A 25,248-nucleotide genomic window follows, 5' to 3' on the forward strand; every position below is an offset into this window, starting at 1 on the left:
ATTGTGCAATATAAGTGAAGGAGGCACCTCCTCTTTTCCCTTTATATTACATGATTCCAACCCTAATCTAACCAATTTGGTTTAATAGACTGTAGCATTATTTACCTTGGTGTTCAGTCTGGTATTTTTGGAGAGATTTGAGAATGCTGCCCGCTTCATCAAGTAGACTGTTCAGTTCTTGTATTGAAAAGTCAGTAAATTTCCCTTTAAATCAAACAAAATTAAAAAAGCAAAATTATTATTAAAAAGTAAAAAATCCAATAGCATGCAAATAAATCAAAATGAAATTGTACCTACCATTTAGAGATGATTCAGATCCTAAAAGATCTGCAGTGTGTAGCTTTACAAATGAGTCCAGTACGGTGGAAAGCTTTTGTGCCAGGTATGAAATATGGGAAAATCCTATGAAAAAAGAAAATATATATATATTCCAGTTGTTTTCATGTGCATTTTTCAGTACATATACACAGAAAAATTTGTTCCTAAACTACTTAATCTTTAGGCATCAAGTAAAATCCTGCTAAAGTCAGAACATTCACTAAAGTTCCTTAATTTGAATTGTACAGAATTAACTACAGCCTGACCACAGCAGACTTTTTATGTAGCTTTGGAGTTATTTAATAACACTGGTGCAATTGTGCATAGTAACCAATCAGCTTCTAGGTATTATTGTCAAAGCTTAACGTGTTACTAAACCCAGGACGCTGCATTCACTATATCTGGTCTCCCACAGTACACACAACATGGAAATGCAATTATTTTTGTAATTATAAACTGCTAAATACCTTTTCTCATCAGCAGCTAGAGCAGTCTTGTGACTTCTGTCAGTGGCAAGCAGAGCACTGGTTAAAGCTTGTAGGAGGAGTTTTTCATTCTCCCCTGATTGTCCTATGAGGCTGAAGGACACCTGATGCTCTGTTTGGACGGTGCTGATTGGCCCTGTGCTGATCACATGCACCCTCCCCCCCAAAAAAACTAAACTCTCTAGTAATAGAGAGAGTGCCTCCTAGGGCTCTGTACTATCAGCAGATGGATTGGAGACAGTAGAAGAAGTGGAGTATCAAACAAGACAGGGTCAAACAGCCTTTTTACACAATGCAGAGGATTAACCCCTTAGTTTCCACATTGAGTATAACAAACATGCTTTAGTACATCTACAGATTGATTTTACTGTTGTGGGTTTAGTAACACTTTATTGAACAAGCTGAAGTTAGAAGCTAATTAGTTACTATGCATAACTGCACTGGATTTTGAGTGCTCCAATTTAGTAAATCTCCCCCAATGTGCTATACACCCTCCCTATTAAAGAACTACAGAAGTAGTGCTTGGTAACAGATATCACTCTGTTTACATTATTACAGACATGGTTGCAAGTAGGGCTTTTTGTCAACAGAAACAAGGGGGAATGCAGTTCCGGCATCACTAGCAATGAAAGTATGTAATTCCAAGGGGTCCTGGAGTGTTCTGGATGGTCTACTGATGCTGGCTGCTGGAGGATATATTGTCACTGGGGGGTCTATTGTTTCTGATGAGAGATCTGTTGTTACTGGTGGGGGTCTTATGTTGCTAGGAGAGATTTACTTTTGAGGGAGGGGTCTATTATTGCTGGCTGTTGGAGGGTCTATTGATGCTGGCTGTTGGGAGATCTGTTGTTGCTGGGGGGTATTTTATACTTGGTTACAGGGCACCTTTACGTAGCACTACAAAATGATACTTGGTTCTGTAGTCTCTAAAAAGAGGTGCTCAGAGGTGGGTAGGGATGTAGACAAGGGGCAATTTGGAAAGGGGGGGGGGGTACCTGCACCTATTCTCTGAGAAAAAAAGCCTTGGTTGCATTTGAAAAAATAAGCAAGCGAGTGAGTGACTAAGAGCGAAAACATGAAGATCAAGCTTTGTGACGGACAGATGAAATACACATGTGAAAGCTTTTTAAAGCGGTAGTAAATACTGCTTTTGAACTTGTACCTACAGGTAAGCCTAAAATAAGGCTTACCTGTAGGTACAGTGAATATCTCCTAAACCTGTGGTATTTAAATACTTTATCTTACCAAACATAATTATGCAAGAGACAAAATTCCAAGCACTTCATTAAATACTTCCTTTGGGACCAAGATAGGTCACTGTATTCTCTAAGGCCCCACGCAACTGCTTCCATAGCCCCTTCATGGTCAATAATTGTATAAAGGAAAGATACGTCATTTCTGGATTACCTTCAATTGTATCCAACAATTGTATTAAATGCTTAGTGTCTCTTAAATAGGCCTTAAATTGGCACTGTATAAATTACATGTATCTGGCAGGTTTCAGGAACCAGATACTTTGCCTCTTTCTTAGTAAGGATTTTGTTTATCTTCTCCTTTCTGGACCAACTTGAAATGTTTCTCACAACTGCTGACGTATCTTTCCTTTATACAATTATTGACCATGAAGGGGCTATGGAAGCAGTTGCATGGGGCTTTAGAGAATACAGTGACCTATCTTGATCCCAAAGGAAGTATTTATTGAAATGCTTGGAATTTTGTCTCTTGCATAATTGTTTTTATGATATGATTTGTATGATAAAGTATTTTTTCAACAAATTAAATTTGCTATGGGGGCGCGTTTTGCCCCCAGTGTTGCTAATTTGTATATGGCCCATTTGTAAGAAGAGGCGATCTATCAACACCCCCCAGATGAACTTGCAAAGTATAAAAGATATATTGACGATGTAATCATCTTATGGAAGGGGAGTAGTGAATTCTTACTTGGTTTCCTAAACGGATTGAACAATAATTCTCGCAATATCCATTTTTCGTGGACTTATGATAATGAACAAGTCAACTTCTTAGATCTTAGTATTATTAACAAACAAGGGATGATTACTACTAGGAATTATTTTAAGGAAGTTGACAGAAATGGATTTATATCAGTAGACAGTTGTCATTTTCCCCCTTGGACATTTAACATACCAAAGGGACAACTGGTTAGAGTGAAGAGTAATTGTTCCAATAAGGAGGATTATAGGAAACAAGCGGAAATGATGGGAAATAAATTCATAAAAAGGGGGTATTCTAAACATGATATTGAGAAAAGAACTATTGACGTTGATAAACTAGAGAGGAAGTCACTGATAGTTGATAGATGTAAAAATAATACATTTGATAGCCAAATGGCCATTATTTTGGATTATAACATTCATTATAAAAAAGTTGAAAAAAATTTTATCAAAAACTGGCCTATCCTTAAAGCTGACCCAATTTTGAACAAGCTACTGATGGATCACCCAAAATTTGTGTACAGAAAGGCACCCTCCCTGAGGATGAAGTTGGTGAAAAATGTATTGGACCCTCCGGGTAGGACAAACAAAATTACCTTTCTTGATCAGAAAGGTTTTTTCCCATGCAAACATTGTTATGCATGTAGAGAAACTAAAGGTAATAACCAAAAACGGAAGACATTTAAGGCTAATTCTGACGATACAGAATTCACAATTAGAGATTTTATATCGTGTCGTACTGAAGGGGTTGTTTATGGTTTGGAATGCGAGTGCGGACTCCAATATGTAGGGAGGACCAAAAGGCCCCTGTGGAAACGCATAAGGGAACATGTTCAAAATATTAAGAAAGGATTCCTGAAACACAGTGTTTCCAAACATTTTTTAAAAAAAACATAACAAAGACCCCTCTGGTCTTAAATTCTGGGGCATAGAAAAATTTGTCAAACACTGGAGAGGTAGTAACCTAATAAGATCCCTCAGCAAATTAGAATCAAGGTGGATATATATTATGCACACCCAGACACCTCATGGCCTCAATGTGGAGTTCAACCTTAATTGTTTTATTAGTAATTTTTAATTTATAGGTGCTATGTTTTTATGCTAATTTTTTTAGGTTTACATAATTATTGCCATGTATTAATGTGTAAGATATATGAATTTAGCCTGTATTTAAAATGTAGGAAGGGGGTATATATATATATATATATATATATATATATATATATATATACACATTTATTTGTCATATTTTATAAAAAATATTTTTTTATGTGAACCCAAGCTATAGGTGTAGGTGCATGGCGTAATTATTTATTTATTTATTCAATTTGGCCCTTTGAAATATCAGTTTAGGCTGTTATTTAATTTATTAATTTTTGTATATATGGTTATTGTGAGTTATTTTATTTATTTTTCCATTAAAATATATATATATATTTATTTTAATTTTCAGCCATATGGTAATTCTTATGGTATTCATATGATCCTTCTCTTATAATATATCTGCAAGTATTTTATCTGGTCCTTAGTTAATTGGCTTTCTCCTTAGTTTTTAATTAGTTTTAATTATTTATAAATAAATAAAGTTCATTTTAGATTGTCATTCTTTAGTGCAACTTGTAGTGACCGGCACTGTAGATAAGTGTCAGGAGGTTTGAAAGTAGTAATAATCATTCATCTGGTTTATCACTCATTATATAGCATTTAGTGTGTCTATTTATTCTAATATGCCAGCTTTTGGAGCTATAAACTAGTTTTTCTGTTTAAGATTATCCAGGGGATTGTACAGTATCTTTCTCTATGATGTGGATGATGGGGTCCGGTAAAATGGAGTCCGCCCCTTCATTAGAACATCCCCTGAGAGCTCCTATATACAAGCATCATGGCACCAGTGGGCGTTAACCCTGATGAAGTCATGAGGCACGTGACGCAACGCGTCGGTACACCATTTCCGGTACGAGGTGACGCACTTCCGGCAGCGGCCATCTTGCTACACCCAGTAAACCATGCAGTACACCCATAGGATGTGGTGACAGGCGATTTTTACTGAGGAATAAATGTGAGTGCTTTACCAAGCTTTATCTACATTTCAAATAAAAGGATACTACACTATGGAAGGTGTCAGGAATGGACTAGCCAGCAATGGTGGGACTCACCTGCCTTTTGATCTGCAGTACCAGGGCTGGCCAGCGGGTGCTCCCAGCAATCAGAGACTCAACTTTGCAGCCAGCTAACACCTGGAACTGATTATGCTGGGGTATTTAAGGGATGGCCAGACTTGCAGACTCTGCCTTGGTGTTGTGTTCTCTTGGGCCCTGTATCCTGTTCCTGCTCTCTGTTCCTGTCTGATTCTCTGCTGACCCTGCTCTGATCCCTGGCTTGTCTGACCATCCCTCTGCCTGACCCTCTGTACTACGCTGCTTGCTACCTGTTCTGATCCCTGGCTTGTGACCCTGACCATCCCTCTGCCTGACCCTCTGTACTACGCTGCTTGCTACCTGTTCTGATCCCTGGCTTGTGACCCTGACCATCCCTCTGCCTTACCCTCTGTACTACGCTGCTTGCTACCTGTTCTGATCCCTGGCTTGTGACCCTGACCATCCCTCTGCCTTACCCTCTGTACTACGCTGCTTGCTACCTGCTGAACCTGGCCTGTGACCCCGACCAATCTCCGCTTGCTCCCCCTGTACCTACCTGCCCTATTGATATTGACCCGGCCTGCCTGACGACGCTTGCTTGTATGTACTGTTATCTGTGGGTGGTTGGTTTGGTTTGGTTGCACTGTATTATGTTTTAGTATTGCACTGCGTTTATGTTTGTATTGTTAGTGTTAATAAATTATATTGTTTATAACATATCTGAGGTCTGCGTTTCCCTGCGTCAGCCACACACCTCTGGTCACACCTGGGAGCCCTGACATTACACCAAGGCCAATCCTGACCAGAAGTGGCTGCACAGGGAAGCCATCTTGGCTTGTTGCTGGGAAGGATGGATCTGGATGAGGTTGTGTATTTATATCTGCTAGTGTTTGATGACAGGGAGTATGCTTATCAAACTCTGAAGGAGTATCCCAGGGATCAACGACTAGAATGTATACGGCTCGCTCATGTTCTAGTAGATCAGGGCACAGAGTTCTCTGAGGTGCAGCCTTTGATTGAGGTTTGTGCTGAGTTGGTTTCATCTGGTTCCCCCGAATGCAGGGATGAATTTTTGCCACCATTTAGTGCCGACCAGGTTGAGTCCCTGGTGTGGTTATGAGAGGATGATGTGGGTTACTTTCTGGAGCGTTATTCCACATGTTCACCACAGACACTAAGAGATTGTATAAACGCAGTGCAGTCATTGACCAGACAGGCTTTGTGTAAGCTCAGCTTTGTTCAACCCATACTGCAGACATGGACAGACTTGTTGCACCCAGCCTCAGTCAGCTTACAAAAACCCAGTCCTGCTTCTAACTCCACTCCTGTATTCCCACCAGCTCCTCCAGTTACAGCCCAGTATACTTGGCTATCTACCGCATGTCAGTACCCTGTTCCCACTCGCTGCACCTATCCTGCCTTTAACCCTGTAAAAAAGCCCTCTGTAGCAACTGCTCCCTCTCCTGTTCCATCCTCCAGTTTTTCTCTGTCTCCAGCTGCTCCATTCGTTTGCAGACCTGCGTTTACTTGCAGTGCTCCAGTAGTTAAAACCAGAAAAAAGCGAAAATTCTTTCCAACCAATACCATCCTGCCAGTATCCAAACCGGTGAACCTGCCTTCCGTGACTCAGCCTGAAGCCTCTACTCAGCCTGAAGCCTCTACTCAGCCTGAAGCCTCTACTCAGCCTGAAGCCTCTCCTCAGCCTGATGCCTCTCCTCAGCCTGAAGCCTCTCTTCAGCCGGAAGCCTCTCTTCAGCCGGAAGCCTCTCTTCAGCCGGATGCCTCTCTTCAGCCGGATGCCTCTCTTCAGCCTGATGCCTCTCTTCAGCCTGATGCCTCTCTTCAGCCTGATGCCTCTACTCAGCCTGAAGCCTCTACTCAGCCTGAAGCCTCTACTCAGCCTGAAGCCTCTACTCAGCCTGAAGCCTGCATTCAGCCTGATGCCGCTACTCAGCATGATGAACTGATCCAGCCCGACGATCCTATTAGGCCAGTTGACTCGATGCCCGCTGTTGATCCAGATGATCCGGTACCTGATCCAGTGCCCGCTGTCGTGCCAATTGACTCAGAGCCCGCTGTCATACCTGGTGACCCGGTGCCCACTGCCTTGCCAGATGACACGGTGCCCGCTGGCAAGCCAAATGACCTGATGCCTGGTGACCCAGTGCCCGCTGTCATACCTGGTGACCCGATGCCCGCTGTCGAGCCAGACAATCCGATACCTGATGACTCGGTGCCCGCAGTCTTGCCAGACGACTCGGTGCCCGCTGTTCCGCCAGTTGACTCGATGCCCGCAGTCTTGCCAGACGGCTCAGTGCCCGCAGTCTTGCCAGACGACTCGATGCCCGCAGTCTTGCCAGACAACTCGGTGCCCGCAGTCTTGCCAGACGACTCGGTGCCCGCAGTCTTGCCAGACGACTCGGTGCCCGCAGTCTTGCCAGACGACTCGGTGCCCGCAGTCTTGCCAGACGACTCGGTGCCCGCTGTTCCGCCAGTTGACTCGATGCCCGCAGTCTTGCCAGACGACTCGGTGCCCGCAGTCTTGCCAGACGACTCGGTGCCCGCTGTTCCGCCAGTTGACTCGATGCCCGCAGTCTTGCAAGACGACTCGGTGCCCGCAGTTCCGCCAGTTGACTCGATGCCCGCTGTTCCGCCAGTTGACTCGGTGCCCGCAGTCTTGCCAGACGACTCGGTGCCCACTGTCGTGCCTGGTGACTCGGTGCCCGCCGCTTCGCCTGGGGGCCCGAGACCTGTTGCTCCGCCTGAGGGCCCGAGACCTGTCGCTCCATCTGGGGGTCCGGCGCCCGCCGCTCCGCCTGAGGGCCCGAGACCTGTCGCATCATCTGGGGGTCCGGCGCCCGCCGCTCCGCCTGAGGGCCCGAGACCTGTCGCTCCATCTGGGGGTCCGGCGCCCGCCGCTCTGCCTGAGGGCCCGAGACCTGTCGCTCCATCTGGGGGTCCGGCGCCCGCCGTTCCGCCTGGGGGCCCGAGACCTGTCGCTCCGCCTGGGGGCCCGAGACCTGTCGCTCCACCTGGGGATCCGGCGCCCGCCGCTCCGCCTGAGGGCCCGAGACCTGTCGCTCCACCTGGGGGTCCGGCGCCCGCCGCTCTGCCTGAGGGCCCGAGACCTGTCGCTCCACCTGGGGGTCCGGCGCCTGTCGCTCCGCCTGAGGGCCCGAGACCTGTCGCTCCGCCTGGGGGCCCGAGACCTGTCGCTCCATCTGGGGGTCCGGTGCATGCCGCTCCGCCTGAGGGCCCGAGACCTGTCACCCCGCCTGGGGGCCCGATGCCTGTCGCCCCTCCTGGGGGCCCGATGCCTGTCGCCCCGCCTGGGGGCCCGATGCCGGTCGCCCCTCCTGGGGGCCCGGCGCCCGCCCCGCCTGGGGACCCGATGCCGGTCGCCCCGCCTGGGGACCCGGTGCCGGTCGCCCCGCCCGGGGGCCCGGTGCCTGTCACCCCACCCGGGGGCCCGGTGCCTGTCGCCCCGCCCGGGGGCCCGGTGCCTGTCGCCCCGCCCGGGGGCCCGGTGCCTGCCGCCCCGCCCTGGGGGCCCGGTGCCTGCCGCCCCGCCCGGGGGCCCGGTGCCAGCCGCCCCGCCCGGGGGCCCGGTGCCTGCTGCTCTGCCTGGTGGCCCGCTGCCTGCTGCTTCGCCTGGTAATCCGATGTGCCTCTGCCCGGAGTCCTGCCCGATGTGCCTCTGCCCGGAGTCCAGCCCGATGTGCCTCTGCCCGGAGTCCAGCCCGATGTGCCTCTGCCCGGAGTCCAGCCCGATGTGCCTCTGCCCGGAGTCCAGCCCGATGTGCCTCTGCCCGGAGTCCAGCCCGATGTGCCTCTGCCCGGAGTCCAGCCCGATGTGCCTCTGCCCGGAGTCCAGCCCGATGTGCCTCTGCCCGGAGTCCTGCCCGATGTGCCTCTGCCCGGAGTCCTGCCCGATGTGCCTCTGCCCGGTGTGCCTTTGCCCAATGTGCCCCTGCCCAGTGTGCCGCTGCCCGGAGTCCTGCCCGGTGTGCCAGTCTTTGATATCCCGCCAGTTACCAGACCCGGGCGGTGGAACATTTTGCCCAGCTAGGACTGTTTGGAGCGTCCTGAGGCCGCTCCTTGAGGGGGGGTACTGTCAGGAATGGACTAGCCAGCAATGGTGGGACTCACCTGCCTTTTGATCTGCAGTACCAGGGCTGGCCAGCGGGTGCTCCCAGCAATCAGAGACTCAACTTTGCAGCCAGCTAACTCCTGGAACTGATTATGCTGGGGTATTTAAGGGATGGCCAGACTTGCAGACTCTGCCTTGGTGTTGTGTTCTCTTGGGCCCTGTATCCTGTTCCTGCTCTCTGTTCCTGTCTGATTCTCTGCTGACCCTGCTCTGATCCCTGGCTTGTCTGACCATCCCTCTGCCTGACCCTCTGTACTACGCTGCTTGCTACCTGTTCTGATCCCTGGCTTGTGACCCTGACCATCCCTCTGCCTGACCCTCTGTACTACGCTGCTTGCTACCTGTTCTGATCCCTGGCTTGTGACCCTGACCATCCCTCTGCCTTACCCTCTGTACTACGCTGCTTGCTACCTGCTGAACCTGGCCTGTGACCCCGACCAATCTCCGCTTGCTCCCCCTGTACCTACCTGCCCTATTGATATTGACCCGGCCTGCCTGACGACGCTTGCTTGTATGTACTGTTATCTGTGGGTGGTTGGTTTGGTTTGGTTTGGTTGCACTGTATTATGTTTTAGTATTGCACTGCGTTTATGTTTGTATTGTTAGTGTTAATAAATTATATTGTTTATAACATATCTGAGGTCTGCGTTTCCCTGCGTCAGCCACACACCTCTGGTCACACCTGGGAGCCCTGACAGAAGGTTTCTTGCTTTATATCCTATATATGTAACGTCGAGTGGAGGTGGAGTGAATAAGGTGCGCTGGGCAGAGGTCTTTATCCAATCCCATGTTCCCTGTGATGAGGAGTGGAGTGGAGAGGATCTGGTATTGATAATTATAGCCCTTTGGCCCTGCGCGGGTCAATGCGTGGAGGTGAGCAGGCATTGCTGCTATTAGAGGATTTCTGTTCATTTTTCACTGGAGTGAAGAACACGTCAGCACATTGCATGGACTTTATGTTTCCAAAAAACACACATATATTTTGATGTGTTTGTTGTTTGGTTATACACAGTGTGTTCCGAAGAGTTATTGTTAAACAGCACGGCATGCTTTTTTCTTTTTAAAGAACCACTTCACAATTATTTGAATTTTGTCACAATTTAAGGTATGTTTCACTTATATTTGTTGAATGAGATATATATTTGTCTGTAATTTTTTTTCACTGAGCACTATTGTGTTGGCATGGCTAGCAATATATAACACTCATTGTTATTTATTAGATAGCATTTGATTTATAGTGCTTCACTATTCACAGTACTTTGTATTTTTACTTATTGGTTTAACCATTAGCCACCCGGCCAATAGCCGTTTGGCGGCTTCAGATGTGTATCTGCATTCCGGGTGCACGCCATTCGGCGTGCTCCCGCACATGCGCCGTTTGCGCTAGTGCAGAGCGGCGCAGCAGTGCGATCTGTCATCGGCCGTGCACCTCGGACACGGCCGATGACAGATCCGAGTACCGGCTCCCGTTGCTGGTACCATGTGACCTGCTGTGACCAATCACAGCAGGTCACATGACAGTTGTATACAATGGATGGCTTCATTCATGATGCCATCCATTGTATACTAGTGCCTAGCTGTGAATGGTCACAGCTAATCACATGCACATGTCATGTGATTAGCTGTGACCAAATCACAGTTAAGCACAAAAAAAAAAAAAAAAAAAGCTGAATGAATCGATTTCATTCAGGTAAATGCTTGCTTATAGCAAAGTAATTCTTTGCTATAAGCAAATTGTGTAAAAAAAAAAAAAAAAAAAAATACTGATCACTTCCCCAAAGTAGTACAATGTTACTATGGTAACATTGTACTATTTTGGTCATAGTAAAATATGAAAAAAAATCTTAAAAAAAATAAAAAAAAATGTAATAAAAAATTTAATATAATAAAAAAATTAAAATATATATATATATATATTTTTTTTTTTTTTTTCATACTGTCACCAGTCAGTGTCCCTGTTCACCGCCATGCCAGTTATATGATGACGCTGTACTGCACTGGTGACAGTATGTAAAAAAAAAAATAGTGAAAATAATTTTTTTCATTTTTTCATTTTCCGAAAAATTATGACAAAAAAATACAACTTCAAAAAACTCGCCATGCCTCTTATAAAGTACGTCGGACTGTCTACTCTGCAAAAAGGGGTCATTTGGGGATATCTGTACTATTCTGACATTCTTGGACCTCAAGAAATTAGATTGGCCGTCAGTACTTCAGGATTGATCAATATTCAGATCTATACCATAGTTTGTGAACTCTATAACTTTCCTAAAAACTAAAAAATACATCCTAATTTGGGTTATTTTCACCAAAGACATGTAGCAGAATACATCTCGGCCTAAATTTATGAAGAACAATTATTTATTTGTAAACTTTTATAACAGAAACAAAGAAAAATGTGGTTTTTTTTCAAAATTTTTGGTCTTTTTTTGTTAATTTAGCAAAAAATAAAAACCCCAGTGGTGATTAAATACCACCAAAAGAAAGCTCTAGTTGTGTGAAGAAAATGATGAAATTTTAGTTTGGGTACAGTGTTGTATGACCGCGCAATTGTCATTCAAAGTGTGAGAGCGCTGAAACCTGAAAAATGGCCTGGGCAGGAAGGTATAAAATTGCACGGTATTGAAACGGTTAAGTCAAGTGGCAGCAGCTATAGTAAGGTTTGTGACTTCCGCAATAAGCGCAGATGGATATTTACTGTGATTACAGGCTAATGACTTCTATGGGAACCATTTCTAAAACACATATGTGTAAAAATCCTGAGCTAATCTTGTCCTGAACCTGATGTAAACCTGACATGAACCACTGAACAACTACTGTATCAATCAGCTGTGAAATGTGAGCTTCAATCCACACTGCACATGTGTGAATAAACTCTAAGTCCTCATGCACACTGGGCATTTTGATAACACTGGTAACATTAGCTGTGTAAAGTCACATTAAAAACGTGTATTTTCAGCATTTTTGAATTCACTTTTAGCGGCGTTTTGCCACGTTTAGCGGCATTTTTCCATGTTTGCGTTTTTTAGCATTTTTGTTACCAAAAACACCCCAATTTGTTTTGGGCAAAAAAAATCCAAAAACGCCGCTTTGCAACATTTTACAGCGTTTTACAGCATTTTGTCGTATTTTTCAGTGTTAGAGCATTTTTACAGCTGAAAAACTTCTCTAGAAACCCACTAGTCTTGGGTTTTTTCAGCTTCTAACCTCAGCTTGTTCAATGAAGCTTTGGCAATGAAACCTGGAAGCTGATTGGTTTCCATGCAGAAGTGAGTCTGATTTTGGACTCTCCAGCTTTAGTAAATAAACCCCATAGGATAAGATGCTGGGGTGTTTACTAGATGTAGAAAAATGTCAAAAGCCAAAAACAGCCGCTGTAAAAACGTCAAGTGTGCATGAGGACTAATAGTTTAAAGACTGAACATTGTCTACTGAAATAAAAAAAATGGAGCTGTTGTTTACATCAGCTAATCAGTTTGCAAGTGTCACTCCTTCCTTGATTTAAAAAAAAATCTTTTTAGTTAATAATCCACTTTCTCCCTTTAATTTTTTAGAGGAGCAGTCAGTTAAAAATAAATTCTAATACTCCCAATGATTAGCTATCATTATTGCACTCTAAATCAATATCTATGCACATTTTCTAGACCAGTATAAACAATATTACAGCAGTAGAGAGATACGTCCAATATTTGCTGTGCTCTGTAGCTCAGTAAAAATGGTACTTTATATGTGGAGAGACAGAGAGAATGTGATCAAAGCAGTATACAACTAGAAACAAATATCTCTCAAAAACATGTCTGATTAATGTTGTACAAACAATGTGAATCAATTTTCACTTGAAGGAATAGGCCAAATTATAATAATTACCCATATTTGAAGACTAATTATTTTATCTCATTTGTGCCAAGAACATAGCACGTTTGCTAATAGAGTTTTGAAGATTTATGAATGTTTGCCAAGATGAGCTTCCCATCACAGAAAAACGCTAAAAGCTCTAGCCTGTATTACTGGAACTGATATGTCTGCATATTTCTTACAGGTGAAAATTAAAAGCATTGATAAGGTCTTTCCAAGCTTTTAAATGGTTCTACAGTCTATAATATCTGATGCACTTACTTATAGATGGATGACAGTTCTGCATAATTAAAGTGGACATAGATTTATAGGAATTCAATGAAAAAAATTGCACAATAGAAAATAACACCTTAAAGTGTTTCAAAAGGCAAATGTTATACTCACATGCTCTGTGCAATAGTATTGCACAGAGCAGCCCCGTACCTTCTCTTCTGGCACGCCCCGCTGGTGATCTTAGCTCCTTTGCTTCTGCCCCCATAGCAAGTCACTTGCTATGGGGCAGACTTACGGGCTCCCTCTCAAGCTGCCTTGTGTTTGTCTATGGACTCACACAGTGCAGCTCTGCCCCACACCCCTCACTCTGTTCACAGGATTTGACTGACAGCAGCAGAAGCCAATGGCTCCGGTTGCTGCCCAGTCCTCCTGTGAGAAGAGACAAACAATGGAGACGATCTGCAGAGGGGCACAGTGCTGGACCTATAAAGAACCCAGGCAAGTGTTTGGGGGGGGGACAGCCAGTGGCAAAACATTTTTGCTTTAGAACTTTAAGTATGATCTGTATTTCTTTTATATGCATGCCAAACATTTGCTGTTAATAATACATTTGCATTTTTGAATTCTCTGATTGAGTGGTATAAACAAAGTGGTAGTATTCTGAAATTTAATGGTCTGTGTTAATAAAAATAGAACAATCATGAATGACGAATATGACCAATGATATACGTCTTCAAATTCATCATTCATTGCTTCTAATTAAATCTAGTTTCATTTTAAATGTAACAGTGTATTATTGGTTTTAATTTAATTGATTTAAAGCATATGTGTACTTTCCATGAACGACTTCCAAACACTTATGCAGCCTGGATTTTGGTCCCTTTAACTTACCCTGCAGGACATTTGTCTACTGCAGCCTATCACTCCCTCTTCCCAATTGGTGGACTATGCTAGACAGGAAAAATTATCCCCAGTGCAGGAGCTTTCAGCAGTATTTTGTTGAAGACTGAGCGGTTATATTGGAGGTGCCCACGGACAATGCTAAAACAAGTCCTTAATAGGTTTTAGGTGTGGTCTTGTTAAAGCGGTCGTCAGCACCAGGAACAGAGGTACCCAAACATTCAGCGGCTCCTTCATGGGAAGTGCTACATATATGTTTAAAAAAAACTTAAATAGATTGGAAACTAGCACATTAGTTGTCATCCTTCTCTCCTCAACATACAACTGATATAACCCATTGATTTATTTGAACATGGGAAATCTACCCAAGAAAGTTTTTTTTGTTTTTTTTTATGACAAAGCCACTAGTCAAGAGTGGCTTTGTCATAGATTGTCAAGATTTTTCAAGCAGAACAGCAAAAAAAATACATCTTCAATGGCATACACATTTATAGGACTTCTCAAAATGCAAAAATAGTGTTTTCTCTCTATTCAAAGTTTTGTTGCATACATATGCACAGTAAGCCATTTTTATCTAATTGTAGCTAGTTACATTTTATTTTCATCACCCTCTTTGTATACTTAAATACATAGGTATTGGTATTTTGAGGAGCACTTGTGGTCTGTTACAGCATTTTTATTTTACCTGTCATTTTACCTATTACTAAAGTGTCAAATAAAAAGTATAAATGTGTAACAGAAAGTGCCCTTAAATTTGCATCACTAACCTCTAATGCAAAATATACTGTAAATAAATACTATATATGACTCTAAAAATGTGGTCTTATTTTCAAGGAATATAATAAGTAGCAGACACTGAATATAACATATATTTCTTGAACAAACAGTTTAAATTAATGTTTTTGGAATTTGAAAATAACCGTGTGGATCTTTAGTATAAAGACATCTAAAAAATAGGACAATTAGATCTAGGTATTCCTGACAATGAAATGAGATTAGAACAGAGGTTTGAAGATGTCCATGCCTAAAAAAAAGGTACTGATCGAGTCTCCTTATTTTACAAAGATCTGTGTGAACAGTAGGCACTTAGAACTTAAATACTGAATAAATGCACAAATCTGGGAACAGTTACAAAGCATTGGGTGCTCATCATTTCACAGTAAAAAAAAAGATTATCTATCAATGGATTAAATATAGCACTTTTGTTCTGCTCCCTTAGAGTGGGCATCATACAGTGATCATAATAGTGCAGTGTGTAATGCTTACAGAGGTGAGAAAGAATACTAGGTTAACATCCCAGGGCATGTAGACATTTTTAACTTGTTCATAGGTATCTGTTTGCATTCAATATCGGAAAAAAAATTAACAATGGTGATCATAAATGGAGATCATAAGGAATGATATTACTTTCTGAAACATACTGCTTCATGTCTCAAGTTCAGAAAAGACTATCTGCATCTGAATATTCCACAAGACTTTGGGGACAGTGTTTTGTGGACAAATGTGGCAAATATTGAATTCTTATGCAGAAGGTTTGAAAGTAAAAAAAAAAGGTTTGAAGGTAAAAAAAACTGTGTACACATCACCTCCACCTCATCCCATATGAAAAGCATGGCAAACAGAGCATCGTGGTTTGGGGCTGCTTTACTATCTCATTGTCCCAACACCATGCTATTGAGAGAACAATGAATTCAAAATCAGTATATAATAGCTTAAACTGAAAATATTTGCATTCTACAATGGTCCAGTCAGAGTTTAAACCCCAATCCAACTGAAATGCTGTGGCATGAACAAGAAAGAGCTATTCACATAAGGAATCCCTGAAATATCAATTAATTAAAATCTGAAACTGCAAAATTCCTCATCACCATTGTGAAACCTATGCTTGAGGTTATGCTGTTAAAGGCATTTTAGTCATTTCTATAAATCATGCTTCAAGATTTGTTTTCAGTCTGAATGTTTAAAGAATGTTAAAAATAAAACTAAATGTGTCATGTCTCAGTGATAACCTTTATTGAAAAATAGGGCCAGCCCACACTGTTATGTGAATGACCAAATGGGAATTATTTACTAAAACTGGAGAGTGCAAAATCTGGTGCGGCTCTGCATAGAAATTAATCATCCAGGTTTTATTGTCAAAGCTTAACTGAACAAGCTGAATTCAGAAGCTGATTGGCTACCATGCACAGCTGCACCAGATTTTGCACTCTCCAGTTTTAGTAAATCAACCCCAATGTGTTCAATGTAGACACACTGTACGTACACTTGTTTGTGTTATTAGTTTAAGCCCTTAATTTGCCCCCTGATAGAACATTAAGGGTGCTTTGGGGGGTACGGCTTGTGTATCATGTGACTGCTGTGATTGGCTCCCATCATGGTCACATGATAAGGAACCCATCCCAGATCAGAAACCTTGACCAAGAGTGGCCGGTTACAGCTCAGTAAGTGTGCTGGGAGTGTGCCGTGAGCACACTCTCAGAATGCAACCTCAAGCAACTGTAGATACAGATGTATGAGCAGCTGCAGGATTTTAGAACTCACTTTTCTTGCCCTGCATATATGCATCATGAGGTCGCATCTAGGCATATATAAAATTTAGTTCTGTTATCTTTTGGTAATATCATACCGATAACAACACTGGCAGTTCTACAGATCTTTATAGTATCATTCATAGATGAACAGTCATATTTGTATTTGCATTTAACTCCGGATGGGCACATACCCTACTGTATAGTCCCCCATTTCAGCCTGGTATTTATCTTGTGCAGCTGGCTGCCCTGAATATGAAATCCCTATGGTTGCCAGCAGTATTAATACTTTCTTAAAGTGGTTGTAAACCCTTACATATACTCAGTGAGGTCACTGGCCTCAGGTGATACACAGAGATGAAACAAATCTTCCTGCGTAAATTGCACCTGTTTATCAGCAGTCTTCTCTACTTCCATTCAAAGGGCTGAATTTAAAAAACTTGTCTAAAAAGGGGGTGGGGAGCTGAAATTACACTCTGCAGAACTCAGCGAGAGCCCTGAAAGCTGATTCGAGGGAAGAGGAACACCCCCTCCACACAGCTCACAGGAACAGAGGTGAGGCTGTCACTCTGCTGGAGGTCCCTCCCCATCACCATTTTGTTCTTGGATTCAGGGAGAATTGACAGAAGTGACTCATGCTGGTAGCAGAGGATTGGTGCACCAGACAGAAAAATGGCATTTGGTGCTCTGAATTGAGACATGTACACACTATAGAGGAATATGCCTTGTTCATAGTTCATGTTTGAGGCTTACAACCACTTTAATCCAAGGCTATAAATGTATAGGACATTTCCCTTACTCTTGGGATTGCCCTTTGAATTTTTCTTAAAAGAGAGATCGCACAGGGTCAGGTGACTAGAAGCTGCAGTCTCACCAGAAAGCCCTGTGTAAACCCTGCAGAATCTGGATGCAAAAAGGAAGTACAGACCACTTAGATGTACACTAAGTGAACTTTCTCACAATTGCAATTTTTACTGGATAGTAGTAATGGTGCATATTTTTGTATCATGGAGCAGAACCTGTGTTAGGATTTTATTGTGGTCTTCCACAGACTTTCTGTGAAAGAATATCTTTCACTTTCTGTGAGACATTGGACATTGGTCAGCATAAAGGGAAGGGAAATCTGTCTAATGAGGACCCAGACAACAATATAAAAATGTTCTAATTCTTCCCTATGCTAACCAAATCTAAAAACAATGTTCTGGCTGAAGTTACACTTTAACAGTTGATTTTACCTGTTGATCTGTAAAATAACATTAAGGAGCTTTTATCACAAATTGAATCCCCATACGTTATTTATGGGATGTATACACCATGGTTGTCATTGTTGTCGGTGAAATGCAAACAGCAGCTTGGACACTGTGGGTTCTCCATCCCCTAGCTTGGAATGCCCTCTCCAATAAACACATTAGAGACACATTTACACATTCTCTTGGCTTCCTATGCTGCCATCCATCTGCTCTGATGGCTGGAAGCCTGTTTGCTATTTCTGAAAGCCAAACTTTTTTTTTATTTGCTTCATACAAGTGCAAGCATGAAGTGCAATTAAAAATATCTCAAATGTCCTTTCTGATGTACATGTTGATCATAATACTAAATACATAAAGTTTATTTGCTGACTTGATAAAAATGCTGAGAAATGGAAATTTCATTGGACTCAAATAAACATGTTCCCATGGCTTGGAGTCAATAAACTGAAAATATTTTATATTCTACCGGATGAAAGACAAAACAGAATAAATAACCACATGGCAGTTATAAGACATATGAAAATATAACTAGAAATGTACTTTTATAAAAGATCAGCTCATCTTTGAAGGTGCATTCTGTGGGACTTATTGAGCAGACTAAATTATTTTAACCCTTTCCTGTCCTGTGGTATAAATTGCAACCAAACAAAAGTATTTTTTATGACATTATTATTATTATTATACAGTATTTATAAAGCGCCAACAGTTCACATTATCTTAATATTTTTTAAATCATGGTTTAGTACATCTTGAATGGTTCATACCCATTTCACCACTAATTAACTTCAAAATAAAATGTGGAGTACACACTCATAGATAAATATTTAATTGTACCTCTAGGTAAAACCTTTTCTTCAGTTTAGGATAATGAATCTCTTTATCCTGATTAGGGATATTTGCGCTCTAAATTTGTCCTGGTGACCATTGTCGACAAGAAAGAAAGAATTTTAGAGTTGCCCCCAAAACATGAAGTGAAGTAAAATCTTTCAGTGGGGACTTTCGGGTACAACTGTCTAAAGCCTGATTCACATTTGTGCATTTTTTGTGTGCATTTTCTGGACCATTGAAGTCTATGGAAGTACATGAAAATGCATCCACATTAGTTAACAACAAGAAAGTACAAAAACTCATGTAAAATAAAAAAAAATTAGCATTTAAAAATGCAAGAAAAAAATGTATAACAGTGGAAACAGAGAAATTCCCCTCACTTTGGGAAATTTCCTCTAATGTAGTGTTTCTAGGACAGGAAATGAAAGGAAATTTCCCCAATGGTACAAAGACAGAAAAATTAACGGCAGGGGTTTTTCCTCCACCCCACTCTAAACAAAACAAAAAAAGCGTTGGCTACAGGTACACTTCAAAATTAAAAAAAAGAAGCACCAGTTTGTGAAAATGAAAGCTCAACAAAAAGTATACTACTACTGGGTGAAAAGCAAAGGAAATTCTCAAGAAAACTGTAAAGCCATGCCTATTCATTTTTATTCTTGTACGAAGTGGAGACTGCTCTATGCAACTGTATAGAGAAGTCAAATATCCCATTTTCCTTCCGAAAATGCTAGTTGCTTAGCTGTCTGTTTTTAGTAATTCTGAGTAAGTGACCTGGAACAAGCATGCAGGTCAGTAAAGTCAAATTAAAGTTACATATTCTGATCTGCATACCATTGGATCGGCAAGACAAGCAGAGGACTAGTTTTTTTTATAAGGAAAGCTCAGAAATGGCAATCTCCATAGTCATCATTACAGAAAGGTTTAACATGTTCTATTTTTAATGGTCAGGCACCAAATACCTCTCAAAATCAACTGTACTTCAAGAATGTAGCTGATGGGACATCTGTGTACTCCAACTGTCCGAAAACAGTTCAAAAGGCTGTCAGGGAGTTTATACTTCTCTGGGCCAGTCGGTGACCTTATAGAAAAAAATTCTAGATAAGATAAATTTCAAACATATGAAATTACAACTTACAATAGCATGCTCATTTAAATCCATTCCCAAATTAACAAAATAGGGGAAATCCCAAACTCAAACTGTATGGTCCCAGAAACCAAGTGAATCATGTCTGTTCATTATGAAAGTAATAAAGATAACTGAAGCTGGACCAAATTTGATCAAATGAAAAAGAAATGCTGAAAAAAGATTCAAGCAAATGTAGCAAACAAATACAGTATTGGTGGTAGACGAGAACCTCTCTTGACTTGGTAGGCTTTTCTTGTCTCAGCTGGGGAGAAACCCTCACTTCCTGTCCTACTGACTTCTTTGAACATGGAGCAGGAAGTGCAAAAAAATATTTCCAATGGAGACACAGACAGCAATGACTAAAAGCTGATATGGATCTAACCCATCCCACTCTATCCAAAACAAAGAAAAAGGTCTGGCTACAGTTTCACTTTAAGTGTAGATGTAATTGTTAAAGGAGAGTATGGTCAACACTCTTTTGGCCCTTCTTCTCCTGTAGGTCACTCTTAGTTCTGAGCTCCTATGACCCATTTTCAGATGACAGCAGGCTAGGAAGGCCCCACCAAAAACAAAAAATTGTGATTTATTACTCAGCAAATTGCACTTTTTTGTTTGTTTTACCTATTACCATGCATATCTTTCTAATGTGCAGAGATTCACATAATTCTGGAATCCAAATCTTTCTAAAATGTATGATTCTCCACAGATTGGACATAATAAAAGGCGAATGTAATGATCAGGAAACAGTCATTTTGAAGCATAACAACAAGAACATTATTTTTTTACAAAGACCTCTTTGTTTAAAAAGAATCTGCAAGTAGCAGAATTATTACATACTAACAGTCTAGTGATTGCAGAACGTCTGTTTTTGTGAAGTCTGGGAATCAAGTGAATGCAATCACAACAATTAGCCTAACTAAAACGCAAAAATAAGCTTTTTTACCTCTTAATGATTGCAATGCATAAGCCTGCTGAGTTTAAAGGGACTTCTTCCAATTGTAAAGTGACTGCTTCTTTCCCAAGATGCTTAGCTGACTGTATCTGTGTAAGCATCTGAGTTATCAAAGAAAGGCTGGGTTGAGATAATTGTTCTAATCCATTCAGGCAGACCCAAGCTCCTGAGGAATTAAAAAAGATAAATATAGTCACAAAACAATACTATTTAATTGAGATAGTGAAATTGCCTTACAAACTAATGTCTTATCATGTTAATATAACACATTGTAGTGGATTCTACTGATGGTAAAAATATATGGATAAATCTATGTACACAGAACATAATTAATGCAAAAATCAACCTTTTAGGTTAAGTGCATTATAGGAGTAAAAATACAGAGAAGAATGTAACATACTTTGTACATCTAAGTAAACATTGAGGCTGATTTACTAAAGAATTTAAGAATGTTCACACAATAAAATTTGTGAAGATTCCCTTCAAAAATAAAAAAAAATGCTGTTTACTTATTTTATCTACACATTACTGGATAATTGAATGAAATATTCCGCAGGAATATTTAACTCTCTAACTTACTTTAAACAATGATAAATTCAGAACAATTTGGACTTCAAAGAGGTGATGTGGAGTGTTAAGCTGACCGTAGGTGGTTTGACTCTCAGTTGGTTTAGCAGAAACCAGCTGAGATTCATACAATGTATGGGCAGGCTGAATGTACCCACGTTGATTGATCTATCGACTTGGGTACTACCAGTCTGCTGGATTTCAGATGCGATTATTGCTAGGAGGCTGTTATTAGGAGGACCCCGCTGGGAGAACACAAGGGCACACTGACTGTGTTGACAGGAGAGTCGAGCGAGTCAAGTTTCTTTCCTGCAACCATCTATGGCTGGCTTAAGGTGTACATTAAACTTTTGCTATTTATTGTTTATTACAGGTATTTAGATAGCTGTAACAGTTTATGCAGAATTTTACATACTGTACATTCACTTCAGTCCCTGCCCTCAAAAAAGCTTACAATCTAGGGTCCCAGTCTTACATGCACACATACCAAGGCTAATTTAGATAGGAGACAATTAACCTACCAGTGTGTTCTAGCGTGTGTGAAGAAACCGGTGTACCCAGAGGAAACCTATTCAAGTGCAGGAAAAACATGCAAACTCCATGCAGGCAGTGTCCTGGTTGGGATTCCTATCAAAGAGTTGTGTGCCAGACTACCAGTAAGATGTACATAGGAAAGATCTGACAAAGTCTTTTTTTCATTAAAGCAAACATCAGCAAATGAAACTACTATCGGAACTCAGACTTTCTTGAATATCATCACCTAGGTTTATACTCAATTGAACTGTTTAAAATGCTTGTTTTGTCCATTGTACTCTTTGTTTAGGAAATCAAACTATTAGTTCTTGCCTATACATGTCAACCCTAACTGATGCCCTATATGGCCAAAGGTATGTCGACATCCTACCAAATTATTGGGTTCAGGTGATTCCAGTGAAGGGTACTGTTAATGCTAGAACATGAAGAAATATTTTAGAGAATTGTGTGCTTCCAGTTTGTAAAGGCCCAATTTCATACCAGCATGACTGTGCCCCTGTGCACAAAGCCAAGTCCATAAAGACATGCTTTTATGATACTGGTATGAAGGAACTGGAGTGGCACTGGGTCCTGAGTTCAACCTTACTGAACATCTTTCGGTTGTATTGGAATTGCAATCGCAAGCTGAATTGATGCAAATTTCCACAGATCCACAGATACACTTTTTGCGGAAAGCATTCCCAGAAGAGCAGAGAATGGTTTGGATATGGGATTCCAATTAGTCCACATAGGTGTGATGCTCAAATGTCCACAGATGTATGGTCATATAGTTCATATGCATATATATCAACAAAATGAAATGTTATGTCTGCTAAGAAAACAAGCCAACAAATAGAAAACTTGCAAAATTATACTGCAAGCTTGAAGCGGTTAACATGTAAGGGTTGATTTACTACAGACAAATAGGCTGTTCACTGTGCAAGGGAATTTTCACATTGTACAGGGATTTTCCCTTAGTAAATGAGGTAAATCTCTGCTGACTTTCATCATCCAATCATGTGCAAGCAATTTTCTCTTTATTTTCTTCGCAAATGATTAGGTATTCTTTGCAAAGTGAATTTTTGCTACATTCAGTACATTAAGAGAAAATCCCTGTGCAAAGTGAAGTGTATTTGCCTTTAGTAAATCAATCCCTTAGGCTCAATTCCCTAATGCATGTGAAATGTAAACTCTTTGCAACAGCAGTGCATTATAGTTTAGTAAATCTAGTCTAGCTATAATGATCACTCACAAATTTCCAAACCTTTTTTCCATCCTTTAGGGCTCATATACACTGTAGCTATAAGAAGCTGCTCCTACAGGCTTTTGAGCTTTCATTTTTCTCTGCCTGGAAACTTTTCTGCATGTTAGCCAATGTGAGACACTATAGGCATTTTCAGGATTATACAGGCATATGAGCTTACATGCAGGTAAAAAACCTATCAAACTAGCATTTTTGAGAACAGCTGTCAAGCAGAAAAGATGCATTAAACTGCGCAAAAATGTGCATAAGTGCACAAAAATGCACAGAAACACTATTTTTATGAGGATTCATCTTCCTTCTTTTTTATATACAGTGGTTAAGAAAATACTGTCTATTCACTGGAAACCCTGGGAGGTATAACACATTCCTGATGGCCCTGCCTCCTCTTGTTCTGTTACATGTGCTCTTGAGAGCTGATCCTGCTGCTGTGTGCTGCTGCCCATTTGTTCTTGCAAAATGGCTAAGGACATTACCCAAAAACACGCATAAGCATGCAAAAATGCAAAAATGCTTTTTTTATGAGGATTCATCATCATTTGTTTTCATATACAGTGGTTAAGAAAATACTGCCTATTCATTGGAAGGCCTGGTAAGTACAAGACGTTCCCAGTGCCCTTTTGGTCTTGGAAAATGGCTAAGGACATTACGCAAATGCAGCTAATAGCCACCATGCAGCAATTTCCACAGCTGAGCATGAACTGCATGCTGACCAGTTGCAAACAAGGCGTTCCTAGGATCTCATGGCTACAAAGTTGATGCCTCGGTGAGCTCAGATGTAATATGGTGCAAAAGCAAAGAATGTGTTCAGTAGCGACAATGACAAATTGGCCTGTGTTGCAGCTGCATTCTGAGAAATAGCAGCCTCCCCAACATAAGCAGTAGCACTATTTCATGAAAATGCTTATGCACAAAAATGTAAAAAGAGTGCAAACCGTGCAAAAGCACGCAAACATACTTCTTTAAGCTTATTGTAACATACTAGGAGCGCAGAGAGAGAGCACACGAAGACCTATTGCACAGAATCTAACGTGCGGGCATTTATTGGGGGGTTTTTTTGGGTACAGACAACAGATCTGTTAGTCCACAGATCAACATCAAACACAGCGACATGGTAAAGTTCTCTGGATTGCAATGTGGGACAACAGGAGGTCAAGAGTCCACTGGGTTCAATAGGACAGAGTGACAATGTTCCATGGGAATTGGGGTTAATGGGGAGAATTGGGCTCAGTCTTTTGGGCAGCACGGGGTTAGTCCACTTAATGGATGTGGGGAGCCGGACACAGAGGGTTACAGGCAACACAGGGTCAATCCACACAGGCAGCTCCAGGCAGCGAAGGGTTACATCCACCAGGCTCACGGGCAGCAAAGGTTTAAGTCCGCCAGGCTCATGGGCAGCAAAGGGTTAAGTCCACCAGGCTCACGGGCAGTAAAGGGTTAAGTCCGCCAGGCTCACGGGCAGCAAAGGGTTAATCCGCACAGAGAAGCTCCAGGCAGCAAAGGGTTAATCTGCACCGAGAAACTCACGGGCAGCAAAGGGTTAAGTCCGACAGGCGAGAGATCTAGGCAGCAAAGGGTTAATCCACACAGAGAAGCTCCAGGCAGCGAAGAGTTAACCCCACACAGGGGAGGTATCCGGCAGCAGACTTGCAGGCAGTGGAACTCAGTGAGAGGAAGGGGATTGGGTCAGTGAGGAGACTGACCCGGAGCTCAGACCTCACTCACACACTAGCAGGGACAACGGTCAGGAGATCTACCCCAGGACCGGGGCCTCGCTCGCTTAAATACAGGGCCAGGAGTGTTCCCGTTGCTGTGGCAACACAAGACTGTCGGGCACAGAGCACGGGAGCACATGATCGCACCGTGCACATGGGGACAGTGAGGGAGGTGACAGGAGGGAGCCTGCATGTGGATTCCCACAGCAGGGCGCTCGGATGTTCCCTCGGCAGGGGGCCAGATTGCTGGCAACAGAAGAGTGAGGGGCTACTGGGGGGTGGGGGGTTGGCAGGCAGCAGACTGGGGAATGGGAGACCAGCTCTGTGACACTTGTTTTTTGGCTTTTCATTTCAGCTGCAGTGTGCATGAACCCTTACCTAGCTTTTTTTGTAATGCACGAATCTGCTTTTAAAAGACAGATCACTAAACATAAACACTTAAAATAAAACTGAGCAAACTAAAAGCAAATTGTTCATTGATATTGAATTAATATGTC

The 25,248-nt window shown here is 42.1% G+C and overlaps 1 protein-coding gene across 1 annotated transcript in view; it reads right to left on the bottom strand.

Moving 5' to 3' along the window:
- The window catches only part of LOC149443674 (uncharacterized), a 627,829-nt gene that overhangs the window by 433,873 nt on the left and 168,708 nt on the right, over positions 1 to 25,248 (bottom strand). Inside the window, 4 exon segments of the mRNA XM_089655378.1 lie at positions 73 to 204; positions 298 to 402; positions 19,577 to 19,695; positions 20,687 to 20,861. Coding sequence (XP_089511504.1) covers positions 73 to 204; positions 298 to 402; positions 19,577 to 19,695; positions 20,687 to 20,861 — 531 coding nt within the window.

Source organism: Staurois parvus, unplaced genomic scaffold (assembly GCF_062004578.1).
Source record: "Staurois parvus isolate SC_StPar_1 unplaced genomic scaffold, SC_StPar_1.0 ptg000839l, whole genome shotgun sequence".
Lineage (NCBI taxonomy): Eukaryota > Metazoa > Chordata > Amphibia > Anura > Ranidae > Staurois > Staurois parvus.